The sequence below is a fragment of the Oncorhynchus clarkii genome, chromosome 29 (assembly GCF_045791955.1).
Source record: "Oncorhynchus clarkii lewisi isolate Uvic-CL-2024 chromosome 29, UVic_Ocla_1.0, whole genome shotgun sequence".
NCBI classification, from domain to species: Eukaryota; Metazoa; Chordata; class Actinopteri; order Salmoniformes; family Salmonidae; genus Oncorhynchus; species Oncorhynchus clarkii.
The window spans coordinates 25,091,280-25,114,894 of record NC_092175.1 but is presented as its reverse complement, the minus strand read 5'-3'; the positions used below and the strand labels follow the sequence as shown (position 1 = coordinate 25,114,894).

Below are 23,615 nucleotides of genomic sequence, written 5' to 3'. Positions count from 1 at the left end.
AAGAAAGCATTGTCTGTCCTAGCTAGTGAGTGCACTGTTCATTTTTGGGCATTACTTCCGGACAGACGGCTCTGATATCCTCCAGCTATATCTGAGCACCATTTACCAGACACTGTGGAGTTTGCTCGCATCTTAAAGGTAAATCTTCTCAGCATATCTCAACCTCATTCATTCATTGCGCATTTGGGATGGGAATTAGGTTACTAGGCTGGGCAAGTTACTGGATCATTTATTCATGTTTTGCATTTAGGCTGTGTGTTATACAGTATTTTCTATCTACATGAGAAAGCAATTATGTGAGTGCAAGAGATTACATTTGGTCTCAAAATCGTATGGGTATAGAACATTATAGGATATAGTGAACATTTGGTGCATCTCTGTGTAATTGCTTGAGATGAGCTCAGGAAATATTTGGACTTGCATTAGCAAATAATTAGCTATTTTCGATTTTACAGATAAAATAATGTCGCACCTTTCCTATTAAATTATGATGTATGATATTCTTCCCTTTCGCACTGAGGACAGAAACAGTATTTTTATCCAGCGCTGATACCGTTCAGGGACGACCACCTGCGCTATCAACCAGCAAGGCGGTGGCTGTCCAAGCTTAGGGTTCGCAATTCGCAAGCAGCGCTACAAAGGATCAGAACTCATCAACCCCGCTGTGCAATCATGTCGACTACCGGGGAAGTCCCTGCCTTCTTCAAGAACATGGGCTCGGGTAGCCCCATGCCACGGCAGAAATTCTGTGGCATGTTCTGTCCAGTTGAAGGTTCTGGCGACAGCAAGACGTTGGATTTCCAGTCACTGCCGGGGGGCAGTAGAAGGAGTGACGGACAGGTCATTGACAGGCAGACGGACATCTCCCAGCCAAGGGTCGAGATACGGGAGAGCAGAGGAAAAGCAGCCCTGCAAAACCTGGATGACAGGGTAAGAGCTACAGATTTTTGTGCTTTGTCACCCTGGATGAAATGAAATAAATAAATGTATTTCTTTCTTTCTTCTATACATGTGTGTCTGTCTGGCTCCCACAGATAAAGCAGAAATAAATCGACACAGTCATGCAGAAAGGAGTTCACTGGGATCTCTAGAAACTTCCCAATCGGTAAAAAAATGTCAAGTCGCTTTCCAAACCATTTAGCTATTGCCTTTACTCAATCAATCAATGCCAGGGCAATTAATTATGCCGACCTCTTGAATTACTGCGTACGAAACGTGACAACCATTATTCTAAATGAGGAAAAATTGACACAAACCTGGTTAATAAAACATTTCTATTACACCAAATTGCAGATACAAAATATACACTTACAAAAATAAGTATCTCCCAGTGTGAATAAGCCTCAACATGTTTACTGCTCATTTTAAAATAAATTCTAGCCTAATAAAAATATTCAGACAATAGCAGAGTAAAAACGACCAAAATATTATATTATTTATATTATTACCATCATCAATTACAATCGATCAGGGAATGATTTTAACCTAATAATTTAAAAACAGAACAATGGGCCTGTCTACAAAATGGTTGAAATGGGTGAAACAGCACCGCGCATGGTCAACTGGTATAGTTGATACATTTCGCCAGTTCCAAACGAGATCTGGTCCCTGCAGATGGTATAGCTTCCACATTTCGCCTGGTTCACACGTAATCTGGTACCTTCAGAATCGGCACCCTCTCCGGGTATTTTGTAGGATACTGGGTTGCAACATAAACTACCAGTTGCATAAAATTACTTGGTTATTTAGCCATTACCTACCAGGCCTAGAGGATAAGGTTTTATAGGCTATTTAATGTTATTGAGGTATGGATCATTGACTATAGGGAAAGCAAATCCAGAGCAAGGATAGCACACAGTGATCATTCAAATCACCTTTCAACAGACGGGACATTATCAGTTTGCCTACATTCCCCATCAGGCTCTGTGATGGGCCATTACTTCCTGTGCTATGCTGGGTGGAGTAGCCATCAGAGGGAGTAGTTCCTGTTGTGAGCTGGCCGAGATTGATGTTCCATAGGGTCCCTCTGCAATGGGTGTAGGCTATAGGTCGGTGGAAAAAAAAGCTAAGCTAAGCACACACCTCTGACAGATCATCTACTACTATAATACTCTGCAAATATCCTCTGATTTATATTCCATTTCTTGAGTAGTCTAATGTACTAATTTCTCACAATCTGATACTTTTCCATACATTTATATAATGTTTTATATACTTTAGAAGTATTTTTTAAAATATTTAACCAGGCAAATCGATGGCATAGGAACAGTGGGTTACCTGCCTTGTTTAGGGGCAGAACAACATATTTTTACTTTGTCAGCTCGGGGATTCGATGTAGCATCCTTTCGGGTTACTGGCCCAACGCGCTAACCACTAGGATATCTGCCGCCCCAGTATATCTCTTTGTATTGTTGATCTATGCTTTTTGTGTGGTTGTGATGACGTTCTTACGCCAGATTCTTCAACGATTACATGAATTTATATCCAGGGCAGGCAGTAGTGGTGTAGCTAGCTGGAGCCTACTACTGTACTGGAAATGGCATTGTGCCTGACTTTTCAATGGATCAGGGCGGGGTTCTGCGCATGCACGTTGGGCTTCGTCCAGAGTATATGTCCCTCCCTCCCTCCCTCTGTGTCTGAGTCGGTCTGGCAAGGTTTGGTGCATCGGCGGAGAACAGGAGAGAAGACGTGATCTGGAGCTGCGATTATTTTCCTAGATTCTGCGAGCGGTGGCCTCCCCCTTTAGGACGCACGACTCCTTTTGGAATTGTACCCACTCTTCGCTGCTATTTTTTTCTGCCGATTCCACACCGGCCTTATCCACCCGTCGCGCCTCAGTATTCTGAACATCCATTCAATTGATAGCGGTCCACTAAGTGCAGCAAGAACAGAACAGCGAAGATGTCTGGGCAAGGCTATCAGGGCAGGAAGAACATTCCCCGCATTACAGTGAGTTAGGAAAACACGTATTCATTCCATTGAACGAAATGAACATTGTGCATGTAACCAATTAACCTACAACATTCGCCACTCACCAGTGAAATTGGTGAAATTAGGCATGTGGTCCGTAGTTGAATGCTCTCTCGGGTAGACCTACAGCTCAGAGGTGAAGGACCTGTTTGCATCAGCTGTGAAATAATTTCTGCACGAGCTCTTGGTTATAGGCCTTTAATAAGGGGCCTATAAATAAAATCGGGTCAACACACGTAATCTTTCAGAGCATCTATTTCAAGGAATTATTTCAATTGTCTTTATTTGACAACATGTAAACCTGTGGTTGACTGTCCACGTTTGAATAAGCTATATCACATGGCTATTGTAAAACTATCCTTGAAATCCATGTTGTCCGTGAATCATTTTCACGCATAAAAGGCAGTCAGCGCACTGCTGAGGTTTCGCGGTCGCGCGTTATTACATTTCCACGCCGATGTTCTTTGTTAGGGAACGGTGTCTGGCCGGTTATCACCGCAAGCCAACGAGTGGAGCAAATGCCAATAGTTTTCTCGCAACCGCCCATCCGCTGCAATGTCGGGTTCGCTTTTCTGCACAATGCAAACTCGGATAATTCGGTTAAATGTTTTATTTAAAGGCGGGGTTAGGGAATGCAGGCCGTTATTGTTGACGGATTTTGTGTGGTTTGGGTAAGGCAGCCCTGTCTTTCCCCCAGGTTATTCCCGGGAGCCGGGAGAAATCATGGCGAAGAGAGAATAGCGGTAGGCCTATAGGATAATAAAAAGAGAAGAAGAATGAGAGGGGCGGCAGTAGCTCAAATTTCCTTCCTCGTCTCTTACCTTCCACAGTAATGAAGGGAAAGGGGCAAAAACTATAGACTACTGTCTTTCCATATTGATTTCGCTGAACTGGATCATTAATAGGTTTTCGTCTCTACTAAACTGTACTGGTCTATGAACTCCTCGTGGTCACAATAAACTACTGACCCTCATGGTTCCCCACCCCAATGCAATGATCCCATACCTGAATACATTCTTATAAAAGACGTGTAGGCCCACATGTCATAAAACCTACCCTTTCATCGAAAATATGACCTAAAGAAAGATCTTTAACAGTCTAAGCTTTTGGGGGGAGAGCGCCTCTCCTCATTGTGTGTGCATGAGCTTTGGTGTGGACAAAGAAAGCACTTTGAAAGGGGCTTTGGCTGGCATCCTGGTGGGTTACCCCAGCAAGCTGTCAGGCTGGCTGAGTCTGACACAACTGGAGCAGGTTTGCCCTAAACTCCTGCCATATCCTACACCCTGCTTATGTGGATACTGCATTACTCAGTGAAGGGAACAGGCCAGGCCTAACTCACTAATGATCTATTCACACATGCACACACACAGTCTTGTATAACTAACCTTGTGGGGGGACACAATTCAGTCCCATTCAAAATCCTAACCCGTACTCTTACCCTAACCTTTTCCCGAAAACCTAACCTTAACGCTAACCCTAGCTCCCAACCCTAACCATAAAACTAACCCTAACCCTAAATTGAATTATAATTCATTCTTTCACCCCAAACCCCCTAGAAATAGCATTTGATATTGTGGGGACTAGCAACATGTCCCGAGTTGGTCAAATTGTTGTTTGTTTACTATTCTTGTGGGGACTTTTGGTCCCTACAAGTATAGTTAAACACGTCCACGTCCACACACACACACACACACACACACACACACACACACAGCCGCAGTGTGTGTTACTGTGCCACACCCCTGTGGCAGGGAGCAATGAGCACACTGTGTGATGTCTGTCTGTCTTAGAGACAGCCTCAGTCACACACACTTATGGAACCACACAATCCCCTTATAATCCAAACATCTGCTGCTTATCCAGGTCGTCCCTGTCCTTGTTTATTTCATTAATTTACCCATAACATAGCCATCGGTCCCAGGACCAGTGGCCAGGGCGTGTCACTGGGTCTAATTGACTGTCATATCAACTGTTTCAAGGTAGATTGATGACCATGTGTATGAATGTGTTTGCGTTTGTATATCAGCTGTGTGCACAGTCAAAGAGAAGCTCTTTCATTCATTCTCATCTTCTTGCTCCGGGCTCTGTCTTCATCCAGTTCTGGAGTAGACTCCATGATGAGCCTAACTGTTAAAGTGTTAAATCAGAGGAGTAGGAGCCATAGTAGCCCTAACAGTGATCAAGATAACTATAAACGGATATAGAATGTATACTCTGGACCAGGGAAAGAGACAGAGTAAGAACAAAGTAGGGTAAATCTAACATACTAAACAATTCACTGTAAAACCAAACACACAAAGGATGGATGCTACTTTCTGTATTGCAAGATAATCCAATTGTGTCGTTGTTTTTACACACACACACACACACACACACACACACACACACACACAGATTGGAAAGTCAAAGGCCTAACAAAGGACAGCAGGCAGGCTGTCGCCATCAGCTGGAGTGGTCAGCTGCAGACTGCAGAGAGAGGCAGACTGGGGAGCAGCACACCTCAGGGCCTCATAAAATATGAATCTCATCCTAAAATCACCACCTGGGACTGCCTTCAAAAGATGACTCATTCAATTCCTCCATGAATAAGATTATTTTAATTTACAGTCAGACACACTCAAAGTTACAGTTGAAAAAGAAGGAAACATAACATATTTTTAGATGTATTTTTATTCAAGAGTAGAACTGAAAGGGCTCCTGTATAAAGATGATGGACTTTATTGCAGGATTGACATGTCATGAATACTTTTACTGAGAGAGGTCTTCCTGTGGTTCCCAGGCTCTGGGGTCAAGAGTTCAGGAGTCAGTGCAGGCCGCCGTGGATGCCTTTTTACCCAGAAGACCCTGTCTCTTCCTGTTATATCAGTCTCTCTTACTAAAGACAGTCCAGCCTGGCACTGCTCATCTCCAGCCTGCCATTTTCCTACAGTATTCCCGCAATGCACTGTGGCCCTGGGCATTCCATGTTCACACATTACACAAAGCACACTCTTGGTTCTATCTGCCATATATGCTGGAAGATATAATCCAGGATATCCCCATTCATAAACCCTCCAGTGTGAGGTAGCATGTATTTATGTCCACTTCACCAGCTGGGCACAGGAAGATAGGGGAAGGAAAGCAACTGGGATGCACGCATACCTCAGCCTTATGGTGCCCCAGTGCAACCTGGGATTGCTTCCTGACAAGCAATGTTTCCTTTTTCTTTAAGAGGATCCGGCGGCCGCTACACAGTACTTCTTTAGTCAGATTGTTGGCTCCACAAAATCCATACTTCTAAATCAGAGCGTCTGTGCGGTGAGATTAAGAGTACAGTAACAGTCATAGTCTACGTGTCTTAAACCAGACAGCCACCCGTCAGCAGTTCCAGGTCCAAGAGACATAGAGCTGACGGGGTCTGAGGGCGGTGTCCAGGTTTCCCCTCCACTGGAAACAAACTATTGGATCAGTGGCTGTGATTTCGATGAGTCGGCATGCTTGATGCTTCTCCACCCCAGCTGTAGCACATGTTTCCTGGGAGTTTTCCGCTGGGAGAGAACAACACATGCTGTTGCCTGGTTACCTCATTTGACAGCATTAGTCTTCGATCTAGGAAGGCTGCTCAGGCCCAGTAGATGAACATCTTTGCCTAATGGTTTAAATGTTCAAATTTGCTGATACAGCTTTATTTAGGCATCAGTATAGTTTTAATCCAAGCCCTCTATCACACTGGATTGATCTTCCACACACTGTGGAAAGAGGACTGATCAATGCTACCTCACTCAGTCTATCTCTCTGATATACAGTAAGTCTAACCTATCTAGGCTCTTGTCTGCTGCTGGGCTTGTTATTGGTTCAGATCTGATTTTGACCATAGGGACATTTTGAAAACTTGATTCTTCACTTAAATCTTAATTGAATCAGTTATTATTTGGGTATTTTTATTAACAAAGATGTATGGGCTGTGTTAGTTGGTCAGAGATGATTAATGAACATTGACCAACAACCATAGGCATATTATTTGTCTAAGTTGAATTGATCATTTTTTGTTGTTGAAACCCTGTCCACATCCTCTTTGTGTGTGGCTGGAACTTGTTTTTATCCAGGGAAGGTCACTGTCATGGTTGGCTCAGGTCCAGTAAAATCAAAACGAGATGCTCTCCCACAGCATGATGCTGATGGCCGTCACAGGCCAAGCAAATGGGGACTTTCTCTGACCTGCAAATGCATCTTCAAATATACAGTACCAGTGAAACATTTTGACACAGCTACTCATTCCAGGGTTTTTCTTTATTTTTACTATTTTCTATATAGTAGGGTAGTAGTGAAGACATCAAAACTATGAAATAACACATGGAATCATGTAGTAACCAACAGTGTTAAACAAATCAAAATATATTTTATATTTGAGATTCTTCAAAGTAGCCACCCTTTGCCTTGATGACAGCTTTGCACACTCTTGGCATTCTCCCAACCAGCTTCATGAGGTTTTCACCTGGAAACCATTTCAATTAACAGGTGTGCCTTGTTAAAAGTTAATTTGTGGAATTTCTTTCCTTAATATGTGTGAATCAATCAGTTGTGTTGTGACAAGGTAGGGGTGGTATACAGAAGATAGCCCTATTTGGTAAAATACCAAGTGCATATTATGGCAAGAACAGCTCAAGTAAGCAAAGAGAAACGACAGTCCATCATTACTTTAAGACATGAAGGTAAGTAAATCCAGAAAATGTCAAGATGTTTGAAATTTTCTTCCAAGTGCAGTCACAAAAACCTTGAAGCGCTATGATGAAACTGGCTCTCATGAGGACCTCCACAGAAAAGGAAGACCCAGACTTACCTCTGCTGCAGAGGATAAGTTCATTAGAGTTAACTTCACCTCAGATTGCAGCCCAAATAAATGCTTCACAGAGTTCAAGTAACAGATCACGTCTCTTCATCAACTGTTCAGAGGATACTGCCTGAATTGCCTTCATGGTTGAATTTCTTCAAAAAACTTCAACTGAAGGACACCAATAAAAAGAAGAGACTTGCTTGGGCCAAGAAACATGAACAATGGACATTAGACCGGTGGAAATCTGTCCTTTTGTCTGATGAGTATAGATTTTTGATTCCAACCGCCGTGTCTTTGTGAGACGCAGAGTAGGTGAACGGAAGATCTCTGCATGCGTAGTTCCCACCGTGAAGCATGAAGGAGGAGGTATGATGGTGTGGGGGTGCTTTGCGGGTGACACTGTCAGTGATTTATTTAGAATTTAAAGGCACACTTAACCAGCATTGCTACCAGAGCATTCTGAAGCAATACGCCATCCCATCTGTTTTGCGCTTAGTGGGACTATCATTTGTTTTTAAAAAGGACAATGACTCAACACACCTCCAGGCTGTGTAAGGGATATTTGACCAAGAAGGAGAGTGATGGGGTGCTGCATCAGATGACCTGGCCTCCACAATCACCCGACCTCAACCCAATTGAGATGGTTTGGGATGAGTTGGACCGCAAAGTGAAGGAAAAGCAGCTGACAAGTGCTCAGCATATGTGGGAACACCTTCAAGACTGTTGGAAAAGCATTCCAGGTGAAACTGGTTGAGAGAATATCAAGCATGTGCAAATCTGTCATCAAGGCAAATGGTGGCTACTTTGAAGAATCTAAAATAGAAACTATATTTTGATTTTGTTACACTTTTTTGGTTACTTCATGATTCCATTCGTATTATTTCATTGTTTTGATGTCTTCACTATTAGTCGAAAATGTCAAAAATAGTAAAAATAAAGAAAAACCCTTGAATGAGTAGGTGTTTCCAAACTTTTGACTGGTACTGTATACATTTTTTTTTATACCTACAGAGATCCTACAATTCAGAATCGAATGGCTAAATAATACATTTTATGACCATCTTAAAACAATTCCATATGTTAGCTTAGTAGATATTGCGATCTAAGGGCTTAAACCTACAGGGGTTAAACACAAGAAACCGCTAAGTAGGATGAAATAAGAAGAAACATGGAATAGGCATACACATTTATATACGGAAATACTCCACAGCAGATTGAATTTGAAAGCACTTGACTGTTGTTATCTTGGGACCACATTTTTCCTGTAACTTTCCTTGCCGTTTTTGGTAAAGTATGAGTATCTAAAACTGAATGTATTGTTGTTATATCATGATGGCTGTCTTACACATATTTGTAAGAGTGTGTATGAATGGATTTCAGTAAAGACTTCCAGTTTACACATCTAATGGCACGACAGAAAATGATGTAATGATAGTCAAACACATGACTCAGTTGTTCAGTGAATAGTTGCCAAAACAGGATGGAGTCTTGCCAGGCCCTGTAGCACAGCATTCTGCTCCACATAGATGTGAGAATAGACTGGGTTCATCACTCCTGTCACATGAGTCATCAAAAATGACAACTGCTGATATGCATGTGCCAAAACCTGACATAGTCATCTCTAACAAGACATTCATTGGGGGTTTGTTTGAAAGAGAATGTGTTTCTGTGTATGTGTCTGTGTTTTATAAAATGTTTTTTAGCTGGCAGGGAACAAGTAACCACCTTTATTGGGGAAAATATACCAAAGGATGTCAATGTCACAGAGAGGTGTTTTCTATTCTTTAGCCCAAATGCATTTTGGGGCGCTGTATTGTTTCCCTTTGGAAAGCAGTTCTGATTGGGGCCAGGGTTTCTAGCAGGGAAACACACTAGCTGCTGAAACTCAAACAGAGCAGCCTTTGTTTGTGGAGGATGCTAAAGGGCTCGTGACCAGAATGGTGCCACTCCCCTTTTGGAGAAGAGCCCATCACCACTGGGGCAACGCAGTGGGGGTGCCAGGGGGTCAGGTCCCCCCCTCTCTAAGTCTCACACAGAGACAAGTGGCCTGGAGACAGAGGCGTGGATGATTGATTACCAGGTCTGCATCCTGATTGCTCCCTTATTATGCCCATTATTCTGTCAGCCAGTCAGGGTGAGGATGCCGGAGGGGCGTGTGCATCATCATCATCAGTGCACTCCTCACCCTAATTTGGAACCATGTTGGTATCAGCCTAGCTGGTAAATTATCCATTAGAAGATGTATATTCTGGATTTTGTTCCTGGTCACGACATGTTGTATCCAGCTGTCTGTAATAAGCACACTGTAGTTCTGCTTCTGCATTCACTTTGTCCCTTGCTGTATTAGGATGTGCATGAAGCATTGCTCACACAGTTTCTCTTTAAGACTCTGTAAAAGCTGCTGCTGAGCTCCGATCCACAACCTGCTGTGTATCTGTCTTTTGTTCCTATTTAACTCCTGCTTCCTCTCTCCTATCTCTCTCTCCCAAACACATACTTTCTGTCCCTTACTCTGTCCCTTACTCTGTTTCACACACACACTGTAATGGTTGAATGAGCTTCACCCAAGATCTGGTGCTGATTCATATCTGTGCATTGAACTAAAATATAAATTCTTACAGCTCTGCTCTCTGCTCTCTCTCTCTCTCTCTCTCTCTCTCTCTCTCTCTCTCTCTCTCTCTCTCTCTCTTATAACAAAAGCCTAGATCATTGTGGGAGGACACGTGGTTCCTTATCAACACAGAACTCACTTGGACAAAGCCTAATATAAGTGTGACGCGACAGAGCAAAACAAGGCAGAACGTCAGATAATGCTGTGACAGTGACACATGTTGTTTCACTGCCCAATATGTCAGAGAGGTAGTCATCTGAATCTTTTGGCCATGGTGTGGGTGACAGATGTAGGATCTTACATTTGAAAAACATTATCCTGCAGTTACAGTAAATGTGAATTATTATGTAGATTCTAATTCATGGACATTTTTATAGGGTCGTGATACATATTTCGTAAGGGAAAATCATGTCTGAAATTTCAATGTGGAAATTACAAACTTCAGAAGCTTTTTTTAAACCTCAAATGTGCTACGTTCTCCTGCAACAGGATAAACAAATGAAGATCCTATATTTTGATGTAATATGTTAATAGCACAGTGCTAGCCGATGCTTCCTGTAAAGAAAGTGGCTTGTAGTGCGGTGGTGCCAAATACAATACTCACCCTCATAAGCTCATTTTAAATGGTCACAGGAAGTCTCAGGCCATTCTGTGTGTGTTACATTCTGGTGTCTGGCATTAAAGCCTTTTCCTGAAAGAACACTTACTTCACTGTGTTAATTCTGTGAGAATGAAGAGGAAAGGGATGTGTTTACTAACTAATAGTTATATTATTTGTATGATCTTCTAGAGCGATCGTCTCCTGATCAAAGGGGCGAAGATCGTGAACGATGACCAGTCCTTCTGTGCTGACATCTACATGGAGGATGGCCAGATCAAGTGAGTTTCACAACAACACCTCCTGAGGTTCACTGGCTCTGCCTCCGAGAGGTTAACTATCTCTGAACCATCTTTATTATTCATTACACCTAACAATGGTCGTTGTTCGGTTTTACAGAGTAGTTTACAGAGTAAGTGCAGTCATAATGATAACTCTATTACAACTATCTACATCTCTCTTTCTGTTCCTCTCTCTCTCTCTCTCTCTCTCTCTCTCTCTCTCTCTCTCTCTCTCTATCTCTCTTCCTCTGATTTCAGACAAATTGGCGAGAACTTGATAGTGCCCGGTGGGGTGAAGATCATCGATGCCCACGGGCGCATGGTTATGCCAGGGGGTATCGATGTGCACACACGCTTCCAGATGCCCGACCGGGGCATGACCTCAGTGGACGACTTCTACCAGGGCACCCGCGCCGCCCTGGCAGGGGGCACCACCATGATCAGTATGTACACTACCACCTACACCCTCTCTCTCTTCCCTCTCTTGAGAGGCATTGGGAGGGTGCAGTGCCAGCTCGATCTATGGCAGCGCCAAGTCCTGAACCCATAAAGACCCATCCGTTACAGAGTGTTAGGCTTGCGTGCCACCAGGTGCTGCTGAGTGCGGTGAAAAGTAGATGAAGGAGACATTCAAAACCATTTGCAAGTCGTTTATCCACTCTCCTCATAATTGCTCAGTAATAGCGTGGCCTGGGCTGAAGCATTCCTAGAGTTTAGATGCCTCAGCACTATGCCATCTGTTCAGGTCCCCTTCCCTCCTCAGCAGTCACACAGACTCCTGGAGAGTTAGATAGCTTTGTCCTATCATGCAGAATGCTGACTCCTGCTGACAACACTGCAAAGTCCACAGAACCAGCTATGTAAATAGTTCACACATCTCACAGCCCTACAGTTGCTGTACAGTACATCCTGATGGAGAACAAAAAAATGATGCAAGACCCAGATATAGCCGTTTAATCTGAGCTACTTGGCAGGGCTTGGGGCGGCAGGGTAGCCTACTGGCTGGAGCGTTGGACTAGTAACCGGAAGGTTGCAAGTTCAAATCCCCGAGCTGACAAGGTCGTTCTGCCCCTGAACAGGCAGTTAACCCACTAGGTCGTCATTGAAAATAAGAATTTGTTCTTAACTGACTTGCCTAGTTAAATAAAGGTGAAATTAAATAAATTATAGTCGAAAGCACCCCTAGCATTACAAAGGAATATTTTAGGACCAATTCGCTAACTAATTGTCTGTGTCCACTAGTTGACCACGTGGTTCCGGAACCCGGGGCCAGCCTGCTGTCAGCCTTTGAGCAGTGGCGTGAGTGGGCGGACAGCAAGTCCTGTTGTGACTACTCCCTGCATGTGGACATCACTGAGTGGCACAAGGGAGTTCAGGAGGAGATGGAGGCCCTCGTCAAGGACCACGGTATTGCCACACCCAGTACATATGACATCCTATAGTAGGTTAAGATTAGTTGTGTTTTCTCTTTGTGTATGGTTGTTACATTTCCCAAAGATTGGTTTAAACATGTACGTTTGTTCAGTCTAGTTGGGTCTCAGTCTGTTTCTTCTACAACCATTATTGGTGTCTTTGTCTCTCTTTGTTTCTCTTTCTCACTCCCTGTAGCTTCCTCTGACACGCCCTCTCTTTTCTTAGGTGTCAACTCTTTCTCACTCCCTGTAGCTTCCTCTGACACGCCCTCTCTTTCCTCAGGTGTCAACTCTTTCCCACTCCCTGTAGCTTCCTCTGACACGCCCTCTCTTTCCTCAGGTGTCAACTCTTTCTCACTCCCTGTACCTTCCTCTGACACGCCCTCTCTTTCCTCAGGTGTCAACTCTTTCCTTGTCTATCTGGCTTATAAGGATGTTTTCCAGCTTACTGACTCTCAGGTATGACTTCCTTTATCATACGGTAGCTTTTTTGACGTTGGCTCCCTGTTTGCTTCACTGGAAACACACAACGATCGCTACCATCACAAAGATCATTAACGGTTATAATAATCTTTAAGAATATAGTATGAAAGGAATTCAATTTATTTCGCACCTCATTAACCATACTATTAAAAGGTATGTGGCAAAATGAAACTGAATGCTAAATAAATTACACTGTCTGACATCATATAGTCTAGCGCTTAAATCCAGCTGCTTCCCATGGCCTGCTCTGGCTGAGGGCTGTGGGCTGGGTTGATGGTGGATGGGGAGGCTGATGCAATAAAAGTCTGTGTGGGTCCCCAGCGGGTGTAAAGGATGATAAAACAATGCACCAGTCCATGTCTCTGTCTCTGGTAAAAACAGATTCATCTTGGACGCAAGGCTCATTTGAAAACAGCCTGTGTTGGTCTTTGCAGCTGCCGGAGGAATGCATGGAGGCTGCCCAGGCCAGAGCATTATACTCTCATTTGTGCACGTCTCCCAAGGAAAACGATGATAGCTCTTTATTTCATTTCTGGCTGTTGGGAAACGATGACTCATACTAGACTCATACATCAGTCATACATCAGTAACTGGTTTTACCACTGATGCATCTGTGAGTGTATGAGTTTTACATACTGTGTGTGTGAAATTGGCATTACAAGTATGCTCAATTAACTTTACAAAACCATGACAAGATGCCAAGTTTGTCTGTGTGTCTGTTCTATGATCCATCTGTGGTTGTCTGATGATGCTGACATGGTTATTTTCTGTAGGTCTATGAGGTGTTCAGTGTGATCCGGGATCTGGGAGCCATCGCTCAGGTCCATGCTGAGAACGGAGACATCGTGGCTGAGGTAAGACCTGGGGCTAACAATACACCATTTACTGGACTATAAAACCCTATTTACTATACCTAACACCGGACAATTTTAAAATATGCCTGTTCTTTTCCGTTCAGGAGCAGCGTCGTATCCTGGAGCAGGGCATCACTGGACCTGAGGGACACGTCTTGAGCCGTCCTGAAGAGGTAGGATGCATCAGCATTTTACTTCCTACCTCTTTCTGTTTTTATCTTCCCTTTTTGTTTCCCAAATGTGTCCTTGCAAGGTCACCTTGACCTCTGAACCCTGGGTGTCTATTTCAGGTGGAGGCCGAGGCTGTCAACCGCTCTGTGACAGTAGCCAATCAGACTAATTGTCCCCTCTACATCACCAAGGTGATGAGCAAGAGTGCTGCTGATGTCATCGCTCAGGCCAGGAAGAAGGGTGAGACACTGTTTCTAGGATGTTTGCTAGGATACAAACATACAGAAAGATGAAGGGAAGATGCACACATGTGAACCAAAAGAAGGGAGAGGCACCATATTGTTTGCGTCAATAACATCATTTAAATCTGTAATCACATCATGTTTCTGATTGGCCTTGGAGGCACTGTTGTGTACGGGGAGCCAATCACTGCCAGCCTGGGCACAGACGGCTCACACTATTGGAGCAAGAACTGGGCCAAGGCCGCCGCCTTCATCACATCCCCGCCCCTCAGCCCAGACCCGACCACGCCCGACTATCTCAGCTCCCTGCTCTCCTGGTGAGAGCACTAACTCAATGCCTTGACACTACCAAGCCTGTGTCTTCTGTCTGGGTTGTCCGTTTCGTCTTACATTGATTGTTTAAAAAAATCTCAGACGAGGCCTTTTGCCTCTTGCCAGGCCGTCATTGTAAATAACAACGTGTTCTTAGTTGACGTGCCTGGTTGAATAAAGGTTGAATAAAAACAAAACTGGATTGGACTATGAGGACAAATACCCATATTCATGATGTAAAGTGCTATCATGGTAACAATATCAAGTCGGACAATCATCCCAATCTGACCCCAGGTGTCACAGTCTGTTTGCTCCCCTCAATGTCTCCTCTCCCATCCTAATCTCTTTCACTGTGCCCTCCTCTCCAGTGGGGACCTGCAGGTGACTGGCAGTGCCCACTGCACCTTCAGCACTGCCCAGCGTGCCGTGGGCAAAGACGACTTCACCCTCATCCCTGAGGGTACCAACGGCACTGAGGAGAGAATGTCCCTCATCTGGGATAAGTGTGTGGTGAGAGATGAATACATACTATATACTATACAATACAGTCACATATTCTCACATACGGTACTTAGAGTGGAACATACTGACATGTAGATATAGTGTACAGTATGTGTATTTGTATTTGTACACATTTTTACTTTACACACTCACATGTCCTAACAACACAAAGTTAACCGCCTGGTCTCTGTTTTCACCTGGCCCATCCAGGTGACAGGTAAAATGGATGAGAACCAGTTTGTGGCGGTCACCAGCACCAACGCTGCTAAGATCTTCAACCTGTACCCCCGTAAGGGCCGCATCGCTGTGGGCTCTGACGCTGACCTGGTACTCTGGGACCCAGATGTCATCAAGATCATCTCAGCCAAGAGCCACAACTCGGTCAGCCAGTCACACACTACGCACAAATACTGTACAGTCAGAAAGGCACAATCTACTGTATATCCAGCCATATGGTATTACATATTACCACAGATTGATCTTTGGGAAAATGCCCAAAAATAAATTGTTAATTTTCAAACATTGAAGTGAACATAATAGGTTAAATTGTAATAGTTCTATGAAACAACTCTCCATATTGGTCTTTTTATGGTCATCTTACTCCTGACCACATATGATTGGTTGGGTTCCCCAGCACTAGGGCGTGGGCCTTATGTTGACTCAGGGGAGTGATGTCATCCTCAAACTCTGCCAGAGTACTGAAACATCTAATTTCTGATTGTTAGCAGGCAAGTCACACGGTTTGTGTGTGAGTGTGTGTGTGTGTGTGTGTGTGTGCCTGTGTGTGTGTCTGTATGTGCCAGTCTGTATGCATATGTGTTTTTGAAATCTAATTGCTCTAGCTCTCTATTTTCTATGGTTTCTTTCTTTCTGTTTGGTCAGGAAATAGACTCATTTAAATGTGGAAAATTGGTCATTCAGAGAGAGTGGTGTGTTCGTCCGTGTGAGGTGGGATGTCCAGCCTCCGTGTGACCTCATGCTGTTTCTAAGCCCTGTGAAGCCCACCAGATTGCCTAGTCAGCCAGTAGCTTTTAGGAGGTCACACTGGTCACACTGCACACTGCACATTGCTCTCCACTGCACACACCCTGTTGTAACTGCCTTGTAACACTCTGCTCCTCGCTGCCTGGCTTAATCAATGGTCTGTTGTCTGGAGAGACTCAAATCTCACCAGCACATCAATGACGCTCTCTCTAGAAGGGTTTTCAATTGCCATTTATCTAACCATTGAAAAACACATAGGGAACTGTTAATGATTTGAACATTGGCCCACTATAAAACAACTGCTCCACTGGCACACTAGTACCACACTAGTACTGAACACCAATCAACTCACACAAATCATAAGAGGCTGATTGATATATGGAAATATTGGTCAGATTGAAAAAATTATATACCATATTTCCTCTCCTCCTTTCTCCCCCTATCGCTCTTCCAGAATGTGGAGTATAACATATTTGAGGGCGTGGAGGTGCGTGGCGCGCCCCTGGTGGTGATCAGCCAGGGTAAGATGGTCCTGGAGGAGGGGAACCTCCACACCACTGAGGGGTGCGGCCGCTTCGTGGGCCGGAAGCCCTTCTCCGACTACGTCTACAAGAGGATAAGGGCTCGCAGCAGGGTACAGCACTGTTATGGAATTGTGTCATTCTGGGCTGTGTTGTGCATTTTTATATTTTATTACCAGCTTGAGTGTTACTGATGTAACTAGGGGAGTGGGTTACAGTCTTTGTTGATACCCTGTATTATGTTACGTTGTTTGCTGACAAGCTGGATGTTGCATTCCACTATCAGTAGGTTTAGGTTGTTTGATCTTGACTCTTTATTCTGCCTCTTCCCTGTTTTCCAGCTGGCTGAGCTGAGGGGAGTTCCCCGAGGCCTCTATGACGGGCCTGTCTGTGAGGTGTCACTCACACCCAAAACTATGACTCCTGCCTCTTCTGCCAAGACCTCTCCAGCCAAGCAGGCAGCAGCTGGTGCCCAGCCTGTCCGCAACCTGCACCAGTCAGGATTCAGCCTATCTGGTGAGGAACACTTGGGTGGATCAATGGATCCATTCATTAGAGATACAGTATCTGTCATTATTTCTCAATCAATCAAACGTCTTTGTGAAGCCCTTTTGATGTCAGCAAAGTGCTTATACAGAAACCCAGCCTAAAACCCCAAACAGCAAGCAATGCAGATGTACAAGCACGGTGAAAGAAACCTAGAGAGGAACCAGGCTCTGAGGGGTGGCCAGTCCTCTTCTGGCTGTGCCGGGTGGAGATTATAAGAGTACATCGCCATTAAGGCCAGATTGTTCTTCAAGATGTTCAAACGTTCATAGATGACCAGCAGTGTCATATAATAGTTGCGCACTATTATAGCTTTGATGATAAACTTTTTCATAACAATGAAAATCCAGTGATATTGACATCCTCCTCCTCTTCTGTATTTGTAGGTGCTCAAGTTGATGACAACCTTCCTCGACGTAACACCCAGCGCATCGTGGCGCCACCCGGTGGCAGGGCCAACATCACCAACCTGGGTTAACAACTCCTATTGGCCACCAGGGGAAATGAGGGCTTGAGGGGAGGGGCATCAGGGACTAGGGGCCATTCCACCAGGAGGCAAACCCTCTAGCTACAGTGCCTGACCAAATCTCCCCTCCTCAATCTCTCAACCCCTCTCACGCTCCCTACATCTTTCCCCGACTCTTTCCCCCCCAACCCCCAAATGCCCCACCCTAGAGGAGATACATAAAAATGATTTGCCTCATTTGAAGAAAAAAAATGAAAAAACAACACTCCTAATAAGAGCACTTTGGACTGTATTATTTAGTGTTTTATACTGTACTTTCTACCTGCCATGTATCATTCAGTTTTGTTTTTTATTTTCATGTTATAATAGAGGGCTGAAGTGAGACTAGACTGAGCAGTTTTAACACGGCCAGAAGGTCAAGACGGTGCTTGTTGCATTTGCATAGAGGAAGTGCATTCCGTCCCTCTTTTCTAATTTTGGATGTATGGTGAATGAAGTATGGAGACACAAGGGCAGCATGTTGTACTTGTGTTTTACCTTCAGATAATAGACGGGTTGGTTGTTTAGTAACAAAACCGACGTGTGTGCAACTATTAGGCAAAACAGACAGTGTTGGCTTAAACTATTGACAACATGTAAACTCTATTTAGTCTCCAAATGTTTATTGAAAACATAAATACATTTGCACAATGAGCATTTGTCTCTCAAATACATTGTTACAGTTGTAAGGTTAGCTAGCTAGCGAATTTGAGCCATATTAGCATAGACATGACATCAGTCAAAACACCTTGAAACAAGACATGGTATCAATAACAAGATTCAACGAGCTGAAACGAGCCACCTACAATTCCCTACATGGCAGCTTCCTGTCATTGTTGCTCGCTATTGGTCCGTTCAGAATCATAACAACGCACGCCTTCCGGCCACATTGATGCGGGCGCATAACTTTCGTTACGTTGTCGGCCAACCCGTCTATGAGCACATTAGATTAGTTGCGCTAAAATTGTGTAGTGAACATGGAGATGCTAATATGCCTTCCTCAATTGATATGTTCACTGTCTGTGTCTGCTTTGTCTTTGTTCTCTACTGTTTATACAGCTTCGCCCTCCAGTGTGATTTTCATCTCCCACACTGTTCAGATCAGTTCAGCACTGGCTATGATCAACGCCATTTATTGACTTGTTGCTAAAAGGAAAATGATTATGAGACTGTAAAACCGTCCATTGTTATCGTTTGAAAATCACTGCACGCTGGTAGTAAGCTGTCCTCGTCCCCAGGCTACGCGATGATACATGAGATTAGTATAAGTCAAACCACTGTGGTGTTGAAAACCTTAAGAGGAACTTGTCACTGGTGCTCACCTCATGTCATCCCACCCGTAGCTTTGTTAGATTCTAGATTAAATGAAAAAAAACATGCCCCATATTTGAAAGCTGCTTGTGAAGCGGGGAAAGTCCAGTATAGTAGGAGAATGAGTTGGCGGGTGTTGAATAGAACGCTGTCTCCCAGGGAGAGGCCATTATGGAACGTCCATGAGAGGAGATGTGACTCAAAGTTAGGATGTTGGGAGGAGTGTAGCCGGGTGGAAGGGAAGGAAGAAAGATGTTGGTGAGTAATACTAGGGAATGCCCAATTTCTCATAGCCTCATTCAATTCACCCTCTTAGCAAGATGGTGCCACACTCCTTGTACTCAGCTACGCTGTAGTACAGTATGTGTCCACTGCCCATATACCTGGCTCGAAGGGTATTGTGACCACTCACTGTTATGGGATCTTTAAGATCCATAGACCATTTAATTGACAGTGTTGCAGGTAATCACATGTACTGGTCACATACACATATTTAGCAGATGTTATTGCGGGTGTAGTGAAATGCTTGTAAGATAGCATCCTCCCACTGTTCTAGAATGTCCCAGTACCAACCAGTGCATTTAGAAGACTCACAGTCTTTTCTATTCATCCACTCCATTTCCCTTTTAACTCTTTATGTGCCTGAGCCCATAGAATTTGTACTGATAGTTTGATTTGTTATTATTCTTATTGTGGTAAGAGAAGGATGTAAGATAAAAATGTAAAATAGCCAGTGTTAACCGATACAAAGGTGCCAGATTTTGTTCTTTGGTATTCCACTGGTAGTGCTCCTGTAAAAAAAAATCTATGCTTAATATGTTGAAAATGTTTGAATGTTTTAGGGTTTTTAACCGTACTTGTTTCTGCTATTTAGTGTCATTCTGTACTTAGTGGCCTAAGGCTGAACACTATTCATTTGAGCTTGAAAGTAGACATGGAGTATTGTATTTAGTGTGCAGTGTTATGTTGTGAGGGTCTGGGCACACACACACACACACACACACAGGTCTCAGTGCACCACTCCTTTGGGCCCAGACCTGGAGTGACAGTAATGGTCCTTCACTCTCACTCGTTTTGCACGGTCTGGTTTTCATTAAGGCAAAGCAGTCCTCCAGCTGTTTTTCTTCCTTCACTCGCATGTCGGTGAGATCTTGGCCTAAAAGTTGCCATTCTGCAGTCTTCGCCTTTTCCTCTCCATGACTTAATACAGAGCAAAACACTCACTCACACTGTTATGCACACACAGACACACACACTGTTATGCACACACAGACACACACACTGTTATGCACACACAGACACACACACTGTTATGCACACACAGACACACACACTTGCACGCATGCACTCACAGAACAAGTGGTGTCTGTATGTCCTTCCAGCACATTGGAACTTTGGTTTTCATGGCCGTGTTAAGGTCTCGTAGGAAGCTCTTAAAAGGTAGTCTCTTTCAGGGTAGTAACAGTATCTGTGTTTATGGAATCCATAGCAGGGAAATGAAATGTTGACACTTCAGTGTCACTGCCTACAGGGAATGAGATGAGACAGGGATGAGAGGGAAGGTGGTGTTGAGCTGTCTGCTTGTTAGTGTTCAGTCACTCAGGTGGCAGCGTTCAGGCCACTCCAGTGCTTATACTCCAACAAAACTGTCAAATCTCCCATGTGAGATTAGGGCTAGGACAAGTCTTCGTCCTCACATGTGTAGAGTACATGGCTGAGCAAAACATCTCTTTAGTCTACATTTACCTCCTCTCTTCTTCTATCATTCTCATTGAGATATTATGGTCATCATGATTATGATTTTGATTATTATTATCATGATTATTGTTGTCATTATTATTTTTACTATGGTCACTAACAATATTTAAAATCGTTGATTCTCCAGATGTTGTTCTCGATCCAATGAAAAACCCTATCCGGTGTATTGGCATCTTTTCAGCATGAGTCTCCTAGTTGCTTGCTTAGTGTTGGAATGCATATCTCTCAAACAGAGGGTGACGCAGGGTTAAAATTATTCATCCCTCTATTCCCATAGACTGGACTTTTTTCACTCTGATTTGGGGGAGGGGGGAAAGAGGGGGCTGCCGAAGCACAAATACATTTTGACGGCCAGGCGTACATGAGTCCTCCTGAGACTAAAAGTATGTCTTCGCTTGTTTCCACCCCGCTCTTCCTCTCTCTCTGGCTCTTCCATTGTTGCCACATTGCCTTGACCATGAGGCCCTCCAGGCCTCACTTTTTGTTTGTCATGGCAACGCTTGTCAGATCGTAAGTTACCCATAGCAACCCGTCCAGACCTGGTGCTATTAGAATAACATAGTGCCCGTGGCAGACTAGCTGTATGGAAGCCATGCAGACTATAGAACTCCCTCCTCTCTCTCACACACACACACACATACACATACACATACCCTTACACTTGTTTTCTTCTCTACCCTTCTTTTCTAAAATGAACTGTTGCTGCAGACTTCACCCAGTTTCAGTGTGTCACCATTTGTATATAAGCTTATGGCTAGTTGGGTGGGATCGACATGCTTCTTCTGACAAATGATTCGTGGGCCCTGAATTGTGTCATTGAGAGGGCGCCACAAGCTTCACATGATAGCAATTACCCAGAACTCCTCTACAAGGCCACATATATCTACCCCCTAGGCACACACTGGTTGAATCCACGTTGTTTCTATGTAATTTCAATAAATTATCCTGAACCAACGTGGAATAGATGTCTGTGCCCAGTGGGTACCATGCACCCAGCGCTGTCTGCAGCTGTGGTGGAGTACAATGCCTAAAGCATTGACTCAGATATTATAAACCAGCTGCCAACGCCGGCCTCGCCATCGTGTCCCCTCCATATACACACACACAGATGAAAGCATACACATAGACACACACAATCCTCCTTCTTGCTCTGTCAGCTTGGATATTTTTCTATGCTACGCTAATATGTGATGTAAGCGAAACGCAGATTGAGAGAAGAGCTTTAGGTTTGAGGTTGCTAATGCTGTTAAAATCCCACCCGCACCCCTGTCCTCCCCCCTCCACCTAACCCCTTCCCATTGTGAAAGTAACTGTGTGATGGTGTTTGTCTTGATGGCTGTGGGGTTTTGAGGATGCTTGCTCTCTATGGAAAGTGTCAGATCCCATGGATGGTGATGTAAAAACTATGATTTCAAAGAATTAAAGGATAAAACAAAACAAAGCTCAGCCTCTTTGTGTGTGTGATAGTGAATGTTGTCTTTTGACCTTAGGAGGTAGAATGCGTTCCCTCCATCCTCTCCTCACCTGTGGTAATACCAGTTTGTTTAATGGTCACATCACATGGCCACTGATCATGTTTCATAGGAACATTTGATTTGGCAGTATTTAAGTTTAGCCCTAGTGCTCTGTGTGTTAAGGTTACTGAGAATATCAATGTTTTTGAGTAGGAAATATAGATACATATGAATATTAAGGCTAGACATACAAATCAGTCAAACAATTCCAAACAATTCCACTCTAAATTACATACAGAAACATTACTGAATTGTCAATACTCTTCAATGGTGCCTCTACTTATTCGACTCATGTACTGTAGGCTACTGTACAACTCCTGAAATCCCCACAGGAACAACGGGCAGCTCAGTCCTGTGAGCGCAAGTACACTCTCATGACACAAGATGGCAGTATGTCCCCTAGTCTGTTTACAGGAGTAAACGGAGACAGCAACATAAATCTATGGACAGCAAGGAAATAAAGAGTTAGAGAGGCAAGAATAAGTGTACCTAGAGTAAAGTATTACGTTAGAGCCATTTTTGAAGGAAAGGAAATGTGTTGAAATGATGTTTATGTTTACAGAAACCCTTTTTGATGTGTTTATTGTGACACCTGTGGTTATCTGTGTTGCACCAGCAGAGGTTAGCATTAAAGGTTTTAATGGTACCTTTGCGCCAGTCAGCATTTAATAGCTAAACTGTCTGTGATAGATGCCAAGTAGAGATAGGCCTACAGTTTTCAACTGTGTCTATCTATTGTGTTGTTTTGTGTCAGCGTATCATTTCATTTAGCATTTTTGTTGGATAATTTAGGAGTTTACCCTTTCCATAGGGTTTCCAAACCACGGGACTGTGTGAGTATTAACTAATGCTCATTGTCTCACTTCAAATGGCATCATTCCTAGTACACAAGGCTCGTCCCTCAACCGACCTGTCTTGTTTCCACTAGTTACCACAGCCGCAAAGTCAAAATTGGCTATGTATTGTGAAAATTCATGAACAAAAATGTGCTTTCTGGTCTTAATTTAAGGTTTGGAATTAGGCATAAGTTTCGCAGCGTGGTTAAGGTTATGGTTAGGTTTAAAATTGGATTTAAGAAGAGACTTGGCTTACGTCCGACGGCAAGTTTTACAGTTCATCAAGGGGATAGGAAGCGGGCTCTCAAGGACAAAGGCAGTGGGGTCTGCTCCCCCGAAGGCCAATGTCTGTGCCAATGCAGAAATCTAATTAGCATAATAACAAAATCCAC

General features: G+C 43.8%; 1 protein-coding gene across 3 annotated transcripts; it reads left to right on the top strand.

Annotated features, from left to right (window-relative positions):
* Positions 1-22,314, top strand: LOC139387974 (dihydropyrimidinase-related protein 2). Of its 3 annotated transcripts, none has more exons than XM_071134424.1 (15): positions 1-138; positions 526-930; positions 11,185-11,273; positions 11,532-11,716; positions 12,516-12,680; positions 13,083-13,144; positions 13,942-14,022; positions 14,127-14,195; positions 14,313-14,433; positions 14,596-14,752; positions 15,116-15,257; positions 15,459-15,629; positions 16,687-16,866; positions 17,095-17,269; positions 17,686-19,919. In XM_071134424.1, exons 2-15 carry the CDS (start codon positions 673-675, stop codon positions 17,775-17,777), a joined length of 1,947 nt encoding a protein of 648 aa, XP_070990525.1. In that variant the 5' UTR covers positions 1-138; positions 526-672; the 3' UTR covers positions 17,778-19,919. The 3 variants fall into 3 exon arrangements, with proteins under 3 accessions (XP_070990525.1, XP_070990524.1, XP_070990526.1); XM_071134423.1 differs by having other exon boundaries at positions 33-138; positions 521-930; positions 17,686-22,314; XM_071134425.1 differs by lacking the exons at positions 1-138; positions 526-930 and adding an exon at positions 2,633-2,949 and having other exon boundaries at positions 17,686-22,314.
* Positions 22,315-23,615: the final 1,301 nt, after the last annotated feature.

What these genes read in the sequence shown, in the direction of transcription:
- LOC139387974 (XM_071134423.1), top strand. Translation starts at nt 673, where the DNA reads ATGTCGACTACCGGGGAAGTCCCTGCCTTCTTCAAGAACATGGGCTCG. An exon ending in ATGGAGGATGGCCAGATCAA is followed by an intron (nt 11,274 to 11,531) that starts GTGAGTTTCACA and finishes CTCTGATTTCAG; the next exon opens with ACAAATTGGCGAGAACTTGA. An exon ending in AGGGGGCACCACCATGATCA is followed by an intron (nt 11,717 to 12,515) that starts GTATGTACACTA and finishes TGTGTCCACTAG; the next exon opens with TTGACCACGTGGTTCCGGAA.